This window comes from Artemia sp. Qi Xiang Cuo, chromosome 7, assembly GCF_049724085.1.
Source record: "Artemia sp. Qi Xiang Cuo chromosome 7, ASM4972408v1, whole genome shotgun sequence".
NCBI classification, from domain to species: Eukaryota; Metazoa; Arthropoda; class Branchiopoda; order Anostraca; family Artemiidae; genus Artemia; species Artemia sp. Qi Xiang Cuo.
In genome coordinates, this window is record NC_142800.1 from 59,706,730 (window position 1) to 59,727,964 (window position 21,235).

The following is a 21,235-nucleotide window of genomic DNA, read 5'->3' on the forward strand; positions in this document are numbered from 1 at the left end:
AGATATCCTCCTAATCGATTTTTCTATCACCAGTTTCTCAGTTCCCATTGGCTATAAGGTCAAAAGCCAGTATCCACTAAAAGTATTTCTATTGGTTGGGAAATTCCCGGAGGGGCGTGGAAATTTGGGGAAAATGTTTGAGGAACTCTAAAGGTAGCAGTAATTCTATTTACTCGCTTTGAATCTCTCATCTTGTTTGCATCAAGTAGCCAGACTTGAGTGATTACGTAGATTATATTAGTTACAGACAGTTAAACTCTAGGAGAAACTTTGAGAATTTCAAGTGAAATGGAAGCATATACTCCACCACCGTCAAAGCTTGATATTCACGGACATGGACAAAATGAAACACAAAGATCAGCAGATAGTGAATCCCCCCATATGCTAACACCACCAACACTGTCTGCTTCTCTGTTTGACAAAAGAAAAGGGTGCAGTGCATCAGATATTGCATCGCTCTATTCGCTTGAGACATTACAACAGCATAGTGCATCACTCTTGGCTCACCATGTTAGCCATCATCACCACCTAGGTGGATCGATGTTGCACCATGGAACAAATTCTACTTCATCAACACCTTCACCGCACCATCATTCAGCAATTTCATCGTCACTGTCGTCTTCCTCATCTAGCGGTAAGTTTTGCCTTCCTTTTCCTTATCAAACAGTTCGTGGTAACGAACTGTAAGTAAGGAGCGACCCGGCTCAATGGTAACCGAAACTGTAGAAAACGGAATTTTGATACCATTAGATACATCAAAAGAATCAGATTTTAATGCTGATTTCAAATATATAAGTTTCATCAAGTTTAGTCCTACCTATCAAAAGTAACGCGCCTGAGAAAATTTGGCTGATTTTCGAAAAAAGGGGGAAAGACCCCCTAAAAGTTATAGAACCTTAATTTAAATCACACCATCATATTCAGCGTATCAGAGCACCCTATTGCGGAGGTTTCAAGCTCCTATCTACAAATCTGTGGAATTTTGCATTTTTGGCCAGAAGAAAGATTACGGATGGGTGTTTATTTGTTTGTTTGTTTGTTTGTTTTTTGTTTTTTGTTGTTTTTTTTCCCAGGAGTGATCGTATCGACCCAGTGGTCCTAGAATATCGTGAGAGGGCTCATTAGAACGGAAATTAAAAGTTCTAGTGCCCTTTTTAAGTGACAAGGAAATTGGAGGGCACCAAGCCCCCCTACCACGCTCATTTTTTACCCAAAGTTACCCGATCAAAATTTTGAGATAGCCATTTTGTTCAGCATGGTCGAAAATATGATAAATATGTCTTTTAGGATGACTTAATCCCCCGAAGTCCCCGGGGCGAGGGCTAAGTTATTAACTTTACCCAATGTTAACTTTTAGTATTGGTTGTTGGGAAGTATCCCGCCTTTGTAAGTGAGGATTTTTTTTGGTAGTGGGGGGGAGTGGGTCGGGGGATATGTGGGAGGATCCTACCATGGATGAAGTTTTCGTGTGGTAAGAGACATTGCTATGAATGGGCCGCTGGATTTCTCAGCATTATTTAAATAAAGATCAGTAATCATATATAAAAAAAACAAGTTTTCCAACCGAAAATAAGGAGTAACATCAAAACTTAAAACGAACAGAAAATATTACGTGTATGATTGGGTTCACCCCCTAGTCAATACCTCACTCTGTAAGCCAAATACTTTTTAGTACTTTCATCAGAGCTATTTATTATAAATAATGGCCCTTGTGATTTAACGACTCATTTTTAAAGAAATACACCAAAATTCAAGATTTAGCTTAAATAGCGACGTCTTGACTAGGGGGCAAGCCCCCTAATATACGTATTCAAAATATATGAATACAGGAGTTCGTTACTTAATTTACGTATATTTATTACCAATAAATACTGTTCGTAAATAAATTAAACAACTTTCGAGAAACCCATTCAACCAAATAAAAGTACAATCAATATACAAATTTTGTTTTAATTATTCATGTACGGGGGGCCAAAATCAAGAGCTGCATTAATTCAAAAACGCTCAAAGATTAAATAAGAAAAACAAGTTTTTTTAACTGAAAGTAAGGAACGACGTTAAAACTTAAAACGAATAGAAATTATTCCGTATATGAAAGGGGCTGTCCCCTCCTCAACGCCTCGCTCTTTACGCTAAACTTTGACTTTCTCACATCTCTTATTTTTTTAAACAATAAAAAACTTTAGCGTAAAGAGCGCGGCGTTGAGGAGGGGACAGCACCCTTTCATATACGGAATAATTTCTGTATGTTTTAAGTTTTAACGCCGTTCCTTACTTTCAGTTAAAAAAACTTGTTTTTTTTTTATTTAATTTAATCTATAAGCTGCCAACACCATAAGTCCTATTTCAGTAGGAATTAATAGAATGAATAATATAGCGATGATATAAAAGGAAATGGGGAAAACTCCATAGAGAGATTGCATTTAGAAGAGTTTACCTATTTATTTTCATTTTCAATAATCTCACCTTGGAAACAGAGGGGTCAGGTATGGTGAACGGGGATATGTGCATACCAGTAGACTCGGACAATTCGTAAACTCGTCCCACAATTTTTCTAATTTAATCATAATATTACTATAGCTTAATCAATTTTGCTGCAGCTTCATCAACTTTATGATAATTTTATCAAAATCTCAAACTTGGTAGTTGAAAATGATCACCCCGTCGGTAAAAATTCATTGACTCCCCCTCCCTAGATTTTACTAGTAACACACCCCTTTGGAGGTAGTTTTTATTCTCTGATTCTGAAACAAGTCCTGATTGCTCGAAATAACTGGTGTTATAATCTTCGATATGGAATCAAAAAAAATCTCCATTGCAAGGCCTTTTTTAAACTCGTTTAAGAATATTTTCTATAGTTCATTACAATTCTTGTTAATAACAGCAATAACAATGATAGCTATAAGCTCCTTCTAGTAGATGCAGCTGACATATCCGACCGCTCATATACGAGGGATATGGAGACAACCACCTATGGTCTTGCGCTTTGGAGGTTCTACATATTGTGTCAATACATTTTTTTCCTTTTCAAGTTATCCTTGGGGTTTTACTGGTTAATTGAAAAAAAAAATTATTGCAAACAAAAATAAGTCAAAATAAATGAAATGTTCCAACCTTCTTGATGTCTGAATTTTTTTTTTTTAAGCTATTACTATATGCAATAAACAAACTATAGCCATACACACATATTGGTGAAAAGAAAAAAAAGACAGTATTTATGGACAATATTTGTTTTTCCTTGATTTTAAAATTTCGCATTTACTGAAGAAGGGGGAAATGCAAGAAATTGGCTCAAAAGCCATATCAAACCGAATTTGTTCCTGACCATCACCTACTAACACCATGCATTATTGTATATTTTGCTATATTCATCGTAAAGATGAGAAAACTGTTGCTACAAGCTTCCATCTTCTGTAGTTTAAAAAAAAAGACCTTAAATCTTTGCTCTGACTGGTGAATCAAATTGTTTAACTTGAAATATGAACGTTACTCAACTCATCAAATTACGGAGTAGATACATGATCAGGGCCGTAGCCGTGCGCAACTCTCATTTTGTCCAAAAAGAGTGACTATAATGTGGTTCTTACATGATGAAGTTTCGATGTTATTTAAACCGGCCCAAACATGCGTAATCTAGGTCGGAATACTATTCATTTCAATTATATTAGGACTTAACTGAGCTGTCACTCATTTGAAACGGAAAACATCTATAAAAGATTAAAAACAAACAAGTTTGCAATAGAAAGGAGTTTCCAGACCCTTTCCTGCTATTCTGTTCAAAATATTCCTTAATTTTCAACTGATCTGCTGTTTTTCCCCTTTGTATAAATTTGACACTCCCTCCCGATATTCTATCTAGATTTGTCTCAAAATAAAATGAAACATATATTACCAAAATGTCGGGGAAAGGTCATAAAAATCACACAAATTCCAAGGTACTGTTGAAATATATAAAATATGCTATTTTAACTGAACGCTAAGGTGGAACGAGACAAAAATTGTATTATGTCCGAAAAAGCTAAAGTCTCTTACCCCTCCCCCCCCCCTATTTCTACCAAGACTACTTGAAATTTGTAACTCCATGCGCCAGACATTCATGAGGTATTGCAGATATGTTATTTTGATATCCTGTACACACAGTTTCTTTGAATTTGCGGTATCTTACCCCACTCCCTTGCCTCCCAAGGCTTCCTCAAAGTTTCAACTTGATCCCCAAAGTCAATCTTCGATGTTGCAGATAATATTTTGAGAGCTCAGATGCACATGACATCTTTTGATTTACACAGATACTTGTGTTGCTCCAGGAACAGACCCTTGGGAAATTCTTTGAAATATTGTCCCAGCGAACGATTTGCAAGAGCTCTAAACCGACGGGACAATCATCACTAACACAGAATTTCTTTTCTACTAAGAAAATGTGTTTGAACAATGCGTAATTCCCCATGGGGATGCAGGGGCCCTGTTGACCCGAAATATATACTTATGAGAAAGGCTATCTCAAACTTCGATCTGATAGCTAGGCCCTGAGGTATCCAGGGGCAGAAAATGGCGCTGTAGGGAATTTTTCGCCCCTTTGTCGGATTTAGAAGTTAAAAGCGGGGCTAAAATTTTCGATTTCCAACACCATTAGCATCTTCACAAATTTTATGACGACACTCTACATACAAAGTGGACCGGATAATGCATTGGGTACAAATGACTTTTTACTAGGGTAAGACTACAGCGTTGCCTCTGAGTCGGCAGCAATAAGTTTTTTACAACTAAATCTGCTCTTTCATAAGTTTTATCCTAGGGACTTTCCTGCTCAATTATTTTTTTCCTATTTTGTGAGTCCCCAGGCGTATATAAGCTGAAATAAAAGGTAATAGCCGCATTGAAAAACAGAACTTGCTGTTTTCGTGTAAAAGGAAGAAAACCAGTCGTTAATAAAAAAAAATAAGAAGTGTACATATTACATATTTATGTAAATTTCCTTTTTAACAGCACCCTTGTATCCGTGCTAACCATTCCGGAAATAGTTCTCTTAGAAAAAATGAATTTAAAAAAGAACTTTTTTTTATACTGAAGACATTTGTGAGTGCAACAAATGTACCCAAAAGTTATTACTAATTATTTTATTTGCCAGTTTTTTTCAAAACGTTTTAAATGAAAACTTGATTGGTTAAAGCAAACAAAACTTTCAGATGGAGACCATGATCCGCCGGGAGTGTTCCGGCCGTGAATGCTATGCAGGTTTTAAGTGGCTATGAGTGCAAATGCGTTTTAATAAATCATTCCGTTCTTAAAGCATTGAGAAAAATATTTGTTATTCCATTCCTATTGCCCTTGCGTTAAACCATTGTTCTCGTATTCTCATCGTTCTTGAAGTATTGGGAAAAGAAGTCAAACTTCATCCACAAAGAAAAGGGTATTTGAGGGGCAGCATCCCTAACATTCAGGACACACAGTTCATTTTAAACGTCAATCTTGCTCTTTATTTCAACTTGAAAAAAAGCTTTTTTTAATTCAATTTACGTCTATTTTTACACCATATCTTTCTAATGCTGTACCTAGAGTAATCCTAAACATAAGAGCCGCTACTACCGACCCTACTCGGTAGTAGGCTGTTAAACTCGAACCTACTCTTTACAATGAAGTTGACGTTTTTAATAACAGTGCTTCAAAACAAAAGATCATTTAGTGATATGATTTTCAATATAAAATAGAATTTTTCTAAACAAACTAGTGTTTCTGCAATAAAGGTTTCTTTTATCCCCTCAGCGCTCGAACTGCATATCCCTGACAAAATGTGTTTTACCCTGTCTATCTATATCATATTTATCAATATTCGATATATATATATATATATATATATATATATATATATATATATATATATATATATATATATATATATATATATATATTGGGAGGTATACAGACGTCTTCAGGGGGAATTTTTTCTGGTAATGGGGGGGGGGGTGGATCGGGGGTTATGTGGCAAATCTTTCCATGGAGGAAGTTTTCATGGGGGAAGGGACATTGCTATGAAGGGGGTGCCGGATTTCCCAACACTATTTTAAAAAACGATCAGAAATTAAATCTAAAAAAAAACAAGTTTTCAACTGAAAAACTTTTCAAAAGAAAACTTTACAACATCAAAACTTAAAACGAACAGAAACTATTACGTATGTGATTGGGTTAGCCCTCTAGTCAATATCTCGCTCTTTACGCTAAAGTTTTTTTTAGTACTTTCATAAGAGCAATTTGTTCTAATTAACGGCCTTTGTGATTAAGGGGTCATTCTTAAAGAATTGGAAAACAAATTCGAACTTTAGCGTAAGGAGCGAGGTATTGCCTAGGGGGGCGAACCCCGCCCCCCCCAGATATATGTAATAAAAATGAACGAATATAGAAGTTCGTTACGTAAGTTAATTCGTAAGTTACGCATATTTATTACTAATAAAAACGTTCAATTTCCTTTCTAATGAGCATCGCGAATTATCCAGGGGAAATATGGGGAGGAATCTTACGGAGGGAATTTTCTGGGGGGAAACCTAGACCCATTCTCTGTGCGCTTTGAGTGTTTAAAGTGGCGTCAATTCACGAAAGTTTTGAAGGGGCATAATGTATTTCCCAAATCTAGGTTATTTTGATGTGTGCCGTCGGCAATTTGATCCTTAAGCAGATCTATAAGCCATGTGTAATTTCAATCCACGAATCATTGGAATCCTCAGGGGCCATTTGGCCTGTGTTATGAGAAGGTATTTAATTTTGGGAGCAATCTGATGTAAAAAAAAAAAAGGTATAATATAGAAAGTGTTTTAGACACACGAAGTAGACTGTTTTGGCGTTTATGTATAGTAAACTATATTGCTGTGTTCATAAACCAAAATATTAATAAAGACATTATTTTTTCTTCTTCTGCTTAATCACTTATCAGCTGAGCCTAATTTTTGTTTTGTACTTTTTGTGAACTTAATCAAATAGTTCTTGGTAACTAATTGTAAGTAAAGAGCGACACGTAATAGTTTTTCAGTTTTAAAAACTGAAAATGATACTTACAGTAAAAATGGTTACTTACGGTACGAAATTAAGATTTTTTTTTAAGGAACTTGGTTACAGATGCGTTCATTTTTTTCTTCTTTTTTTTTGCTTATTTTTGTACAAGGTGCCAATGCATTCCAAGCCCCTCTTAAAAGGGGCTGCATTCCCAGTCCCTCTTAAAATAATTTTTAGGGGTTATGTGTTCCAGGGCCAACTTATATTTTAAGAGTATAGTTATGTATAACTTAGACTTTAGCGTAAAAAATCAGGGGATGTTTTGTGTCATAAAATGCTAGAAACCTTCCTTGCTGCGGTGAGGTGCTGCTTAACAGTGCTGCTTAACAAGTGCTGCTTAACAAGTGCTGCTTAACAAGGAAAAAGAAATTTCAATTTATATAGGTTTTGACCCATAGTGATTTCAAATTACTACATTGCATGGAAAACTACAAAAAATACTATCCTTAGGATAAGGATAAACAAAAAAATATTTACCAATTGTAAAAAGTACACAAATCAATACCAGAGGATTGACTTCCATACTGTCACCCCCAAATGAAAGGGCGTATTTAAGACTTTCCTAATTTGGCTGGAGAGCAAAAGTAAGAGCGAGAGAAGTGTGTAAGGGATGCGCTGGGCGCGTCGTTTTAATTGTGTGCACCTGGAAATGATAAAAGGGTGGAAAATATAAAACAGCTTTTTTGTAAAATAAATTTTACAGAAAGGGTACGGTTTTATTGGTAAAATTTTTAGATTTTGACCGTTTTAAAAATACATGCGCTTCTAATTTGAAAAACAGTGTGTCAGGATTATTGTATTTTCTATTTTATTAATATATTTTAATTGTCGACTGCCAAGATGGATTTTTACAAGAATGGATTTTTCTGTAACCATTGATTTTGAAAGATGATTATTCAAAATACGGTTATGCAAGGGGGCTTAAAAAATTCCAACAATTGAAGAGAAAAATTCAAACAATCTGAATATCGGGCCAGAAAATAGCTCTACGTTACGAAGAAAGCCTTGACAAATCTTCTTTGACATGTTTGTGAGGGTTAACACTTCATTTTATTTGGCCGACTATAGTCGGTCAAACCTTTGTATCGTACTATTGTCGCACGTTGAACTTAGTTCATGCCAGCTTAATATCAAGGCTAACAATCTATCCCCTCCCCATCAAATTTATGTCATATTAGGTATGAATGTAAACAAATAGCCCGATTGAAGCACAGATGCGCATCAGTAGATAAATTGAAGCCGCCTTTTTTGGCGAAAACAAGATTTTTCGATCGGGCACATCCTCAAAAGTTTTGCTCCAGGGTGGAACAACGTTTGAGACAGGAGTCCAAATTAAAACAAAATTAAAAGCGGGCAAATTACGCAAAAAAAAAATATAGGAAAGTAAGAGGGAAATTGTATTAGTGGGATGGTGGAGAGTGGGGCTAAATAGTTCCAGGCGTTTAACGAACACCTTTGAGTTAACGAATGTCAACAGAATCTAATAATAACAGAATGAGACGGTAGTTACAAATAGCAGACCGTCAAATATACATAAGCAAAGAATAATAACAAGACAACTGAAAAAGAGAAAGAGAGGCAGAAAGAAAATTGGGAGAATAAAAGAGAGAGGGGAGGAATAAAAGCTGTCTAGAAGATGAGCAACACAAGAGCATAAAGCAACCATGTAATTAAGTTTAGTAAAGCAGACGAAATAGGCTGAGAGTATTGAAAACCAAATTAGGAGCTAAATAGACTATCACTCATCCCACTTGACAAATACGCCTGGTCTATTAAGCAAACGTGTCAACGCGTGCTTTCCGCACGTGTCAATGATCTTTGCACTGCGGTCTCAATCATAACTATTTTGACGGGAACAATTAGCTACTGATTTTCGAAAGAAAGAAACTTCAATGGAGACTCATGAATAGAGCGACTTTTTATGCAGGTTTTTTTTTTATCCATTCTTGCTAAACATAGGTTTTTTTTTAACCAAGTTGATTACATAGGGAAAGAGAAGAGGGTAGAAAGAGAATGAGGCATTCAATAGAGTTGCCGTTATAGAGGAGGTACAACAGACAAAATTATTGTCGAAGTTTAAGTGGGAATTGAACCAAAAGCCCGATATTATCCGGATGGGAACAGAATTTGTGACCATTCAAGACCTATTGCTGCGATTTGGCCAGGGAGTCAAAGGGGCTCAAATTTAGGGGGACTTCCAGGGGCGGGGGTTTAAAGAATAACGTTTAGAGAGGTAGAATATATTTATTAAATAGATTTTTTGGTACTTATTTGTTATATAGTACACACTCAAGAATTGAAGTTAGGTAAATCATAATGAAATACACCAAAATATGATGAATAATAGTTTAGTAACAAAATTATGGAAACTACAACAAAGAATTATGGAAGGGGTGGGGGGGCAGACCGCATTATGGTAAATACGTAACCTAAACTAACCTAACCAAAATATCAACTAAATATTTCATTAAAATATAGCTACGATGTAGATTCCGACCGAACCTAAGCTAATATTGGTTGGTATAAAGACCATGAAAACAGGATTTGACCTGTTTCACATAGACCTGTTTTAATAAAGACCACGAAAACAAGTTTATCTCATGTTCGCGATAAAAAATCTCGAGTGTGTACTATATAACAAGGAGGTACCAATTTTTTTGAATAGTAGTAGGCTATTAATTTATTTCCAAAACCACAAACAAAATCAATCTTTGGCATGCCCAAAGCGTCGCTTCCGAGGATGCGCTGCAACAAAAAAATTAGCAAACATATACGGTATAAGGAATTAAGGATGAAACCGTACACCGAGACATATGCTTTACCCCCACCCCCCTAATGTGCAAATAGATAGGCCCTAAACTAATATATTTTCATTATATTTTGTTTTATTTTATTAATATTAACCAAACTTCACTGCTAGCGTGGGTACCAGCTAATTGAAAAGTCCCAAACTTTTTTTTTCCAAAACTTCATGTCAATTTCATTCGCATCAAGTCTCAATCTCTTTCAAAGGTACTCTTACTGAGCAGCCCCATGCACCAAGCTCAGGTTTAAATTGATTAATGTGCAATTACTTAACACTAGGGGTAAGCTTATTCCAAAGCTTAGCCCCCTCCCCTATATATAACTAAAAAAGCAGTTGGGATTTAAGCTGAATACTAAATGAGCCGAAATTGTATTATTTTAGTTCGTTTTGGGAGTTAAATCTCTGCTTAACCGGAGATTAAGGGAGTCTGTGATGACTTCTTAAAAACACTCCAGGGGCGATTGTGTGCGTAGGATTTTACTTCAAGGCCGGTATATTTGTGTTGCAAATATTTTACGTATTTAGTTTGTTGTCATTGTTATATTTAATGTTTGTTATTAAGTTTAAGAACAGTAAATTTTTTCTTGAGGAAGCAAAGAACAAAATCGTAACTTAAAACGAACAAAAATGATTGCTTAGAAGATTACGCAAAATTTATCTAGAAAACTTACTTAAAAAATTAAATTTCAATATCAATATTTGTAGAATGCTAAAAGCTAGCGCTTAAAGAAAAAAACGACTCCGGTCCCCGGAAAACATGTTGTCTTAGGAGCAGAAAATTGCATGAGTAGCCTAATCTAAAAAGCTCAAGGAAGCTAAGTTTTCAGTAAAGTGTTAGATTTTGAAATTCTATAAATGTTGGAAATAGCAAAAGTTATTTTCTGTGAATTAGTTTTGTGGGCATATCTTCCGTAATTTTCGAAGGGGTAATTTTTGTTGGTTTTTAAGTTTTCAACTTCTTTCTTTAATTTGGTACGAAAAACTTTGTTTTTTAATTAATTTTTGCTCTTTTTGAATATTTATCTTTAATTTTTTTTTATCAGACAATTTATCTTAAAAGATTTTTTTTTATCAGACAATGAAACTGAAGAAGCCTGTGTGATTTCTGTTAAAATGGGACACAAAATAAAGAATTTACTTCCTATCTCCCTTAAACTTTCCCAGAAGACATGTGAAACTTTGTCAGATAAATAAAATAAAACAATTTTTTACAACTGAAAGTAAGAAGTAACATTAAAACTTAAAACGAACAGAAATAATTACATACATATCCTCAAGACCTTGCTCTTCGCTCTAGAGTTTTTATAGCACTTTAAAAAACCTTATTATTTCTCTAATTAAACGACCCCTTGTGTTTCAGGAGTCGTTATTAAAGAATTGGAACAAAATTCAAACTTTAGCGTATAGAGCGAGCTGTTGAGAAGGACTATGTTATATGAATACAGTATAATTTCTGTTCGTTTTATGTTTTAATATTGCTCCTCACTTTCTGTTGGAAAAACTTTTTAATTTTTTAAATTTAAATTCGAATGATTTTTTAACAATGCCGGGATATACGAGTCCACCTGCAAGAAAAAATTCCCCCCTCCCCACGTAAAGATCCTCTAAACACTTCAACTCTGGTGGAATTATATTCAGGACAATTACCCTTAATTTATTCACACGTAAAATTGAGTCGGCAAAGAGAAACTGAGACAAATAAAAAGAATTTTGTATAAGAACTTTGACAAATTCCCTGAAAAGTTCAGCCCCCTTAAATTTCCCTCCCCATGGAAAATTTCCCTGTGGAAAGTCACCCGGCAGAAAATGCGGCACAAAAGGGCAAAAAACACCTCGTCTTTATTCGAATCCTTGGTCTTTCTAACAGTACTTATGTGTGCTTAATGCGCCTTCAGTCAAAGGTGGTAAAAAGCTCTGAATATTGTCCTATTATTAAGGCATGAACGTACGATGGAAAATAGATGTTAATGCATAGGAGGCAGAATTTGGAGGCACAATAGGGATAATAAAAGGTAAAATATTACTTTAAATCTTGAGAAAACCACTCCAAAGCCTCTTGGCAGGGCTTATACCTCGGATTGTACGGAGCGAATGTTTTGACCGATGTTCATTATCCTCTAGTATGATATTCAAAACTCAAGTGACACTCTAGAACTATCAATAACATATATGTTCTTTTGAAATTTGATTTGATTATATTCCTTTTTAGTTCTGTTTGTTTTAGGTTCCATTTATTCATTTGTAGTAATTTTTGTTCGTCTTCAGTTAGACTTACTATATGACTTTGTTTTTGCTTGTTTTTGGATCGCTCTTTACTTTTCTCTGAAAACTTTTTTTTGAAAAAGTTGCTATATTAGTTATAAAGTTGTGAATTAATAAAGGGTTGAGACTTTAGCTATGCGAATATGCAGATTCCCCATTTAAGATCAGGGTCCTTTATACCCAAACCTTTCCCAAAATATTCATATTTTACCTTTACCACAAACATTTTCTATACAAAGCGCTTTTTGCTGTTTCTTTCAAATGTTTACCCCCCCCCCCGAAATTTCCTTTTCTTATAACTTAAATTTGCTTCCCTTATAAGCTCATTTAATAGTCTCTGATTGTTAAACCATTCTCCCAAATGATCCCTTTGGAATTTGTTTGGAAAAAGAAAATTGAAATAAATGGAAATCTGGATCAATGCCTTAATTGGAATTAATATTTGGGAGGGTTTAGCTGATCTAGGATAAAAGGGTTTGTGTGTAAATAATGAAGAAATTATCTATATTCATAATATAGTCAAAATGAGCTATTTTGTATCATTTTCAAATTTTGGAGTGCGAGTGTGAGGTAGGGGGTGAACTAAAGTAGTCAGTCCCTCCCCCTCGTCAAAGGATTTGTTTAAAGCGAAAATTCTCGCTAAACCCCAAATTTTCCTCTAGAAGGTTTGGCAGTGTGCACCTGTACTTGTAAACAGTCCAGTATCACCCTGAATCATTAGCTCAAACATGGTTTAAATGAGAATTGTCCTCCCTTCAACTATGGGTTTATCTGTTCATGCCTCCGCTGTTATAAATAATCTCATCACCACTCAGCTGCCTTGTTTATGACTATTTGCAGATACAGCCGCAAACACCATTCTATAGCAGAATCCAACCAAAATTTGCATGTCTTTATTCCAAGTCTTAGTATTTCTAACAATACTTTTGTATACTTGCTTCTAATTGGCCTTCACTCAAAGGTGGTAAAATGCTCTGAATAGTGTCCTATTATTTCAAAGCAACTGTTACGATTTAGGGGATAAGTAGAACAATGGAGCCTTTACCTAGGGGGCGAGGGTGTACTCTGTTCAAATTAGAGGGTAATTTAGAGCAAGCACAGATGTCATTGTGAGACAGGTGGCACGTGGCAGTCGTATATCTTGAGGAAGAAGTGTTTTTGCCTCGGTAAGTTTTCTAGAGCTCTTTTGGGAAAAACTTTTATTGGAGTAAATTGGTCTGTAATAGAACAAATCATGTGAATAAATGCGGACTACTCAACTGATTTTACTAATTCAAGTTAAACAGATTCTGTTTCTAAATCTTCTGTTTCACTCTTATGCTGAAATTACTGGAAAAATAGCAAGAATTTTCTTTTTCTTTTTTTTGTATATTGTAAGCAAATGTTTAAACAGAAACGGTTAAAATCATTACACCGAAAGCTTTCTGGAATGTTTACCTCAAAATTCTCGTTTTGCTATCAAGTTTCGTAAGAATTTATTAGCACAAACAACAAGCTTTTAGTTTTCATCAAAATAACACTCGTAAAATTTGTATAGAAATTACTAGCAAAAGTATCAACGATTTTCATTTTTTGTCTTATATATTAATAAGTGAATTAGGACAGAAATGTTCAAAAACATTAAACCGAAAACTCTTTCGTGAATGTGCACTTTAAAATTCTAGTGTTTCTATTAAGTTTTGTGAGAAATTTATTAGCACCAGTAACAAACTTTTAGTTTCGACAAAAGAAACTTAATGTGAATCAGGCACATGAAAAGGATAAGGGGTCTTTAGACTCATGCCCTCTCCCTGATCTTATTGCTATAAATTGTAATTTCTACCTTGTTCAAGAATCTCATGATGTAGTGCCTTAGAATCTAATCAAAATAAACATCCAATATTTTGCTGAGAATATATAAACCGTTAATAATAAATTAATTATATTATGATAAATACATAATAAATAAATATAATATGTAAAAATAACCCAAACATACAAAAAGGAAATGAAAGTTAAGTAGCAATAAAAAAACACAAGAGGAAAATGCACGAAAAAATCGGACAAGAGGATGGCGAGGGAATAAATGCATATAAGCCATACCTGACAGGTTCTTATGCCCGATCTCTAGCTTTTCAATTTTGTCGATAATTCTTAAATTACTCAAGAGAAAAATTTGTTTTTCTGGAGTGGAAGAAAAGGAAGAATTTACTTAATTTAAATAATTAATCCAGTTTCTATTTAATTTACTGCTTTTAGGGAAAAGAGCTGAAGTATAATATTTACACTAGTATAATATTCATAATGAATAAATATAATATTCACTCTTGCAAACTTGGCGCATTCGCCCTATCAAACTTAGTTATCAATAAAGCACAACTTTCAGGATATAGGGGGTCATTTCATTGATTGTTTCAAGCTTTAGCGTTGATCTTCGTTTTACTCTCCTTGCATTAAATCTGCTTAAAGTGTTTGGTAAAACTGCTGATCCAATTTTGACACTTAGTTTATATTATCATCCAGGGGAAGGCGTCATAACATCTAACCATCAGGAGCACTAACGTCAGGACATCGACAAAAAAATCCGTCATAACATCTAAAATTTGTAAAACTTTAGTTTTTTGGGGTTTAGGGGGGGAAAGGTGCCTAGGTTAGGTTAGGTTACGTATTTAATATATGCTATGCTTTACCCCCACCCCCCTGATGTGCAAATATATGACCGAATTTTTTTTATAAACTATTATATACTTATTACTATTATATAAACTTATAATTTTTTTTGTCGATGTCCTGACGGTTAGTGGTTCTGACGGATTTTCATTTTAGATATTATGACGTTTAGTGCTTGTGACGGTTAGTCGAAATGGTAGCACCCCCTCATCCAGCTCTCCTGCGCTTTGCTTGTCCAACGGATATGGTGTCGGTATTTTCAACAAATATGTTATATTTTACTCTATAACTTTACTCGAATATACAAATTTGGTACTGACGTGATATATGGCGAGAAAAAATAATGCTTAACTTTTGAAAAAGTTACAGAATATCCCGCATTAAGATTTCTAACACGCGACAAAATTAAACTAGACCTAAAAAGGAAGAAGATGGATATATCAAAGAAAAACTGATTTTTGTACGGCTGCAATAAGACAATTTTCAATATGGTTGTAAAATAGGTAAGTATGGAGCAGTCCACATTTCTGAGTTACGAATAAAGTGAACATACCACTCGGTGCCTTTTTTTATGCTCTTTCCGAATATAATAATCGCTTTTGCCACAAATTCAATTTTGAGCCCTTTTTGGACCCTTGAAAATGATAATTTTTTAAAGAGCCATGATAATTTTTTCTATAGCTTCAGGATATAAAAATGGGTTAAAAAATTGATTTAAAACTTACTATTCGATTACAAATCTTATTTGTTAAAGTTAAAGTTAAGATCCACAAGCATTGATTTGTCACGATTAAGTTGGACAAAAAAAAATTCGAAACAGTTCCGCTATGTTTTCTTCTTATTCTGTTAGGCCGCTTAAAGACTGCCTTTTCGACTAAATTTCCAAAAATATCAAAGCCGACGGAAGAAACGTGGTGGATGGAAAAATGGCAATTTTTTTGTATTTTTTATCCGACTTAGTCGTGACAAATCAATGCTTGTGGATTATATAACTTTAACACAATGGATTCATAACCAAATAGTAAGTTTGAAACCAATGTTTTAATACTTTTTTATACCCAAAAAGTATAAAAAAATATTATTTTCAAGGATCCAAAAACCCCTTAAAATTGAATTTACGGTGAAAGCAAAAAAATATATTCAGAAAGAGCATTAAAAAGGCATTGACTGGTATGTTCATTTTATTCGTAGGTCAGAAAATGTGGACTGCTCCATATTTAACGTCAAATAACCAATTTTCTAAAACGTGTATCCGTACAATTTGTAATTTGGCTTACTCTCATACATCAACGGGAAAATTGCATTCTGGAAACAAATTTTAGACCAAGAAAGAAACCAAACGTAAGAAATACAGATGATCTTAAATAGTAATTGCAACTTTTATTTATCTTAGAAAAAATAGAAAAATATCTATTATCATATTTAATATTGTAAATATCCAACCCCAGCATCTACATGGACGGGCTATAAGAGCTATAACTTGGCTTAATATGGAAGGGGCTGATAGTCTCACTATGCCTTTTCGGGATCTGTACTGATCTTTTTCGGGGAAAGTGTCCTTAAATTTTGTCGTTGCGATATCCAACAGAAGGAGCTGACAGACCACTATCAAACCAAAACTTCTATAAGATTTTTTGATCTGATTCCATGGGGATTATGGGGGGGGGGCAAGAAAAAGAGGAAATATCTGTTATGACATTGTAAATATCTTATCCTGAGTAGTTTCATTTGCTTGAGCATTGAGATTGTTTTTTGTTTTGTTCTTATCTAATCTGTGATATTTTATGCTAATCGGTCTAGATTGCAGAGGTTCTTTTCTGGACAGAAATTCGCAGAAATCTTCTGAAGAAATCTAACTAGTTCAGGGACGGATCTAGACCCGCCAGCTCCTGGAGCAAGAATGAAATGGTGCCATCCCCCGGCCACAAACCCATTATAGATATCAGATTACGGTTATTTTACTTCTTAAAAGAATATATTGTATATACAATGAACTTCAAGAAAAACTCTAAGATTCTGCTTAACAACGTTTTATTGGTGATATAATACGCATATGATTTAAATTATATACAGTAAACCTTAAAACATAATTAAAACTTAACTGTGCGTGCTTTTCTCAAAGCAAATGTCTTTATAATGTCCTCATATGAAAGCGTCGAAGCCATATGATGTACTACATGGATTATTCAAGTTTCTCAACCGCTGCTTGGCCGTCATGTTTCTAAGATAGTTTTAAACTACCTTAATTTGCTGAAGCTTCTTTCAAACAATTCGTGGTAAGGAACTGTAAGTAAGGAGTGACTCGGCTCAATCGTAACCGAAACTCTAAAAAAATAAATATTGATATCAATAGATACATCGAAAGGATTGGTTTACAATACTGATCCTAAGTATATAAGATTCATAAAGTTTAGTATTAACCATTGAAAGCTACAAGCCTGAGAACATTTGCCTGATTTTCAAAAAAAGGGGCAACCCTCCCCAATCCCGCCGAAAATCCCGCCACAGATCACACCATCAGATCCAGCATATCAGAGAGCCCTACTGCAGAGGTGTTAAGCTCCCATCTGCATTTAAATAAAAAAAAGTTGTTTTTTTTAACTGAAAGTAAGGTAAAACTTAAAACGACCAGAAATTATTCCGTATATGAAAGGGGCTGTCCCCTCCTCAACACATCACTCTTTACGCTAAAGTTTGACTCTTTCTCACAACTCTGCTTTACATAACAATAAAAAACTTTAGCATAAAGAGCGGGGCGTTGAGGAGGGGACATCCCCTTTCTTATACGAAATAATTTCTGTTCGTTTTAGGTTTTAATGTCGCTCCTTACTTTCAGTTAAAAAACAGTTTTTTTATTTAATTTCTGAACGTTTTTGAATTAATGCAGGCTTTGAATTGGTTCTTGTCAATTAGCTGGAACCCAAGCAAGAGGTCAAGCTTGGTTAATGCTAATGAAATAAAACAAAATATGATGAAAATATAATAGTTTAAAACAAAGTTCGTCCGTATATTTGCACATTAGGGGAGTGGGCGGTAAAGCATAGAATATATTAAATACGTAACCTAACCTAACCTAGGTACTTTTTCCCCCTAAACCCCGAAAAACAAAACTTTAAATATTATAAACGCAGTGACAAACCACAGTTTGCAATCCAATTCTCTATTGAAAGAAACCTGTTTGACTAGTTTTTTAAGCATAATCCGTACACAATATATCGCGTGGGTTCCAGCACGAGTACCTTTGAATTTGGCTCAAGGTACAGGGATAATTAAAACGAGATTTATATATCAATTTCACTTTTTTTAAACTAATAATAACCATATAATAACCTAAGTTTGATTTTTGTTCCAGTTGTTTAAGAATGACTCCTGAATCACAAAGGCTGTTTAATTAGAACAATAACCTCTTTTAAAAGTTATAAAGAAACTTTAGCATGAGAGCGAGCTATTGAGGAGAGGCAACCCATCTCATACACGTATCATTTTCTGTTCCTGTTAAGTTTTAATGTTGCTTTTTACTTTCAGTTGAAAAAAAACTTGTTTTTTATTTAATTACTGATCGTTTTTTAAATAATGTACAGAAATCCAGCTCCCCATCCATGGAAAATTCCCTTCCCCAGTGGCGTCGTTTGGGGGTGGCAAGGGGGGGGGCAGTTGTCCCCCCCAATAAATTGGAAAAAAGCTATTATATAGCCCATGCCCCTTGACTCTCTGGATGTGGAACTTTTTTGCCCCCTCAATAAAAATGTTGGAGCTACGCCCCTGTAGGCCTTCCCCTACAGTAAATTATCACCATGGAAAGATCCTCCCGCGTAACTTAAATTAGCAATATTTGCGGAACTAATTTTGTAAGGCATAATAACAAAACGGCCAGAGGTCGAGACTATTTTTACAAAAATGAAAGTCACAAGTTGAGCAATTCTCAAATCACTGAAATGAATAAAAGAAAAGATATTGTTTTTTTTATTCAATAACAACCACAAGCCGAAGACATACAATATCTTTGGTTTATTATCACATAAAAATCATAGTTATGAAACTTCTTAAGGTAAAATTAAATACTAAGATTGGCCGAACAAATAATATTATAATAATAATATAAACAAATAATAATTGGCCGAAAATAATACGAACAAATTATTACTTATATCGGCCATTATTTTACCAAAATTCGAACTTTAGCGTAAAGAGCGAGGTATTGACGAGGGAGTGAACTTCCTCATATACGTAATATGAGGGAGTTCGTTCTTAATTTAATACCATGCTCTTTGAGCTACGTATTAGATTTTGTTCCAATTCTTTAATAATAAACGCTGGGTCCCAATTGTCATTTAGGTATGTAAGACAGCTCATCTAAAATTACTAATATAAACTGCAGAGTAAGGGTAAAGGTAATGATGAGGGAACTAACCCCCTCATATACGTAATAATTTCTGCCCGTTTTAAGTATTAATGTTAATCCTTACTTTCAGTTGAAAGAACTTGTTGTTTTTTTTATCAGACCAATCCGATCTGACCGGAGCTGACCAATCCGAGAGGCTGGGGTAAAGGGTATTGAAAAATAGTCTAAAGAAATGATAAACGAAAATTAATATACAGTCAGAATACTTGCGTCAGCGAAAATCACTACAAGTCAAAACTAAAAGTGAAGAACAAAGAAATATCCGGTTCAAAGATAATCGGCAGCAAGAATTAAAACAAGTCAAAACAAATATGAAGATCAAAGAAATATTCGTTTACAATTCATGCGACAGCAAGGAGTAGAACCAATTAGAGATGAAAGTGAAGAACGAAGAAATATGCGGCAAAAAGGTATGCCACAGCGAAAATAAAGAAATATACGGCTAGAAGATAAGCTGCAGCAAGAATTACAAGTGACAGCGAGAAAGCGAGTATGAATGGCCACAAAAAAGATCCAAATAGGTCAGGACTTTAAGGAAAAATTCGTTTTCCAGGAGGGGGGGGGGTGTAACATATCTTTGGTGACGTCATGACATCAAGAAGAGGCTCACGTCTGCGGTTAGAAGACAAGCGACAATGAGGATCCATATTCCGTTATTATACAAGCTAGGCACCTGCTGAAGGAATTATTCGTTTTTTTAGGGGGCTGGGGTGGGCTTGCTATTCTTAAAAATAAGAGAAAACATGATAGTCACTTGAAAATCATAAGTAACAGTGGAAATAAAAACAATGAAATCATAATGTTTGGGGTCTTGGTATCATATTTATGCTAATATATACCAAGTATTCACTGCGGGGATTAAAATCTTAAAATACCAACAATCTATTCAATAGGTTGCTATAAATAGATAGACAAATCAGTGTATTCAAAAGCTTAATACACGCGGAAAAATTGAATCAAAACTAGAAAACTACTAATAAAACAATTTACCAAGCGAAAAATCCCCATTCTAGAAACAATATAACTAAATCACGTGAACATTTCTTTTTAAACATTTGTACATATACACATCAACTCAAGTTTTTGTTGTTATATTTCTACTTTGAAGAATGTCAGGAAGCAACAAATCAATTCCATGTAAATATTGTCCTAAGAAATCCGAGAACATATCTTACATGCAATTTAACTAGTTTTTGTACTTATTGAACCCTTACCGCGGAGTGCCGAACTCTTCTGAAATGGATTCCTGTGCGTGTGCATGGGCTATGCATCGACGGTTTGTTACAGAACGTGCACGTTGCCCATTTTTGAAAGATTTGTATTTGAAAATATATATAATTTCTCAAACGCTTTTTCGGGAGAGGAGAGGAATCAGGTGTTAGGGAAATTTCTGGATAGTTTTCCGTCATATTGGAAAGGGCAAAAATATAGAAACTCATTAAAAAAAATACGATAAAGCAGTTGGATTTCAGACGGAGGGCCTGGTTACCCCTTTTCCCTCTGAGGATGCGGCTGATTAAGGTCAGTTGTGGCAAAAGCTGAAAACAAACTGAATGGGAACACAAATTGTTGATGCGAAATGAAATTCTGACTCTCTCAGTAATTAAGAATAAAAAGCGGTTTCACCAGACCCCCCCCCCCCAAAAAAAAAAAAAAAACACAGACACGCAAACTTTTTACCCTAAACTTGCGCCTGCATGAACACAATAAACATTTTAAAACATTTAATCTCTTTTACAGTAATCTGAGATATATTTACTGATTAATAAACATTAGCCTTTATAGTATTGACTTTCACTAAGGACAAAAATGTAAAACTTTTGTCAATAAAATGTTTTGATAGCTGGTAATTATATAAAGCCCGTGCTTTTACGTGAATATATTTGTTTCGGTCCATAACAAGTCATAATAGCCAATAAATCACATGCTGAACTTTTGCGCAAACAGTGGGAGGGGGCTTATGGTAACTTATAGCCCTTTTAAGTTTGAATGTCATTCTTTCCTTTCAAGTGATAAACCTTATTTACTTTATTTAATCTCTTAGAAACTGTATAATTTTTTTTATATACATTTAT

General features: G+C 34.6%; 1 protein-coding gene across 1 annotated transcript in view; it reads left to right on the forward strand.

Moving 5' to 3' along the window:
- The first annotated feature begins 200 nt into the window (after nucleotides 1-200).
- LOC148950513 (homeobox protein unc-42-like) overlaps nucleotides 201-21,235 on the forward strand; it is a 59,836-nt gene continuing 38,801 nt past the window's right edge. Inside the window, exon 1 of the mRNA XM_089091639.1 lies at nucleotides 201-634. Coding sequence (XP_088947765.1) covers nucleotides 289-634 — 346 coding nt within the window. The 5' untranslated portion in view covers nucleotides 201-288. The remainder of the gene's footprint in view (nucleotides 635-21,235) is intronic.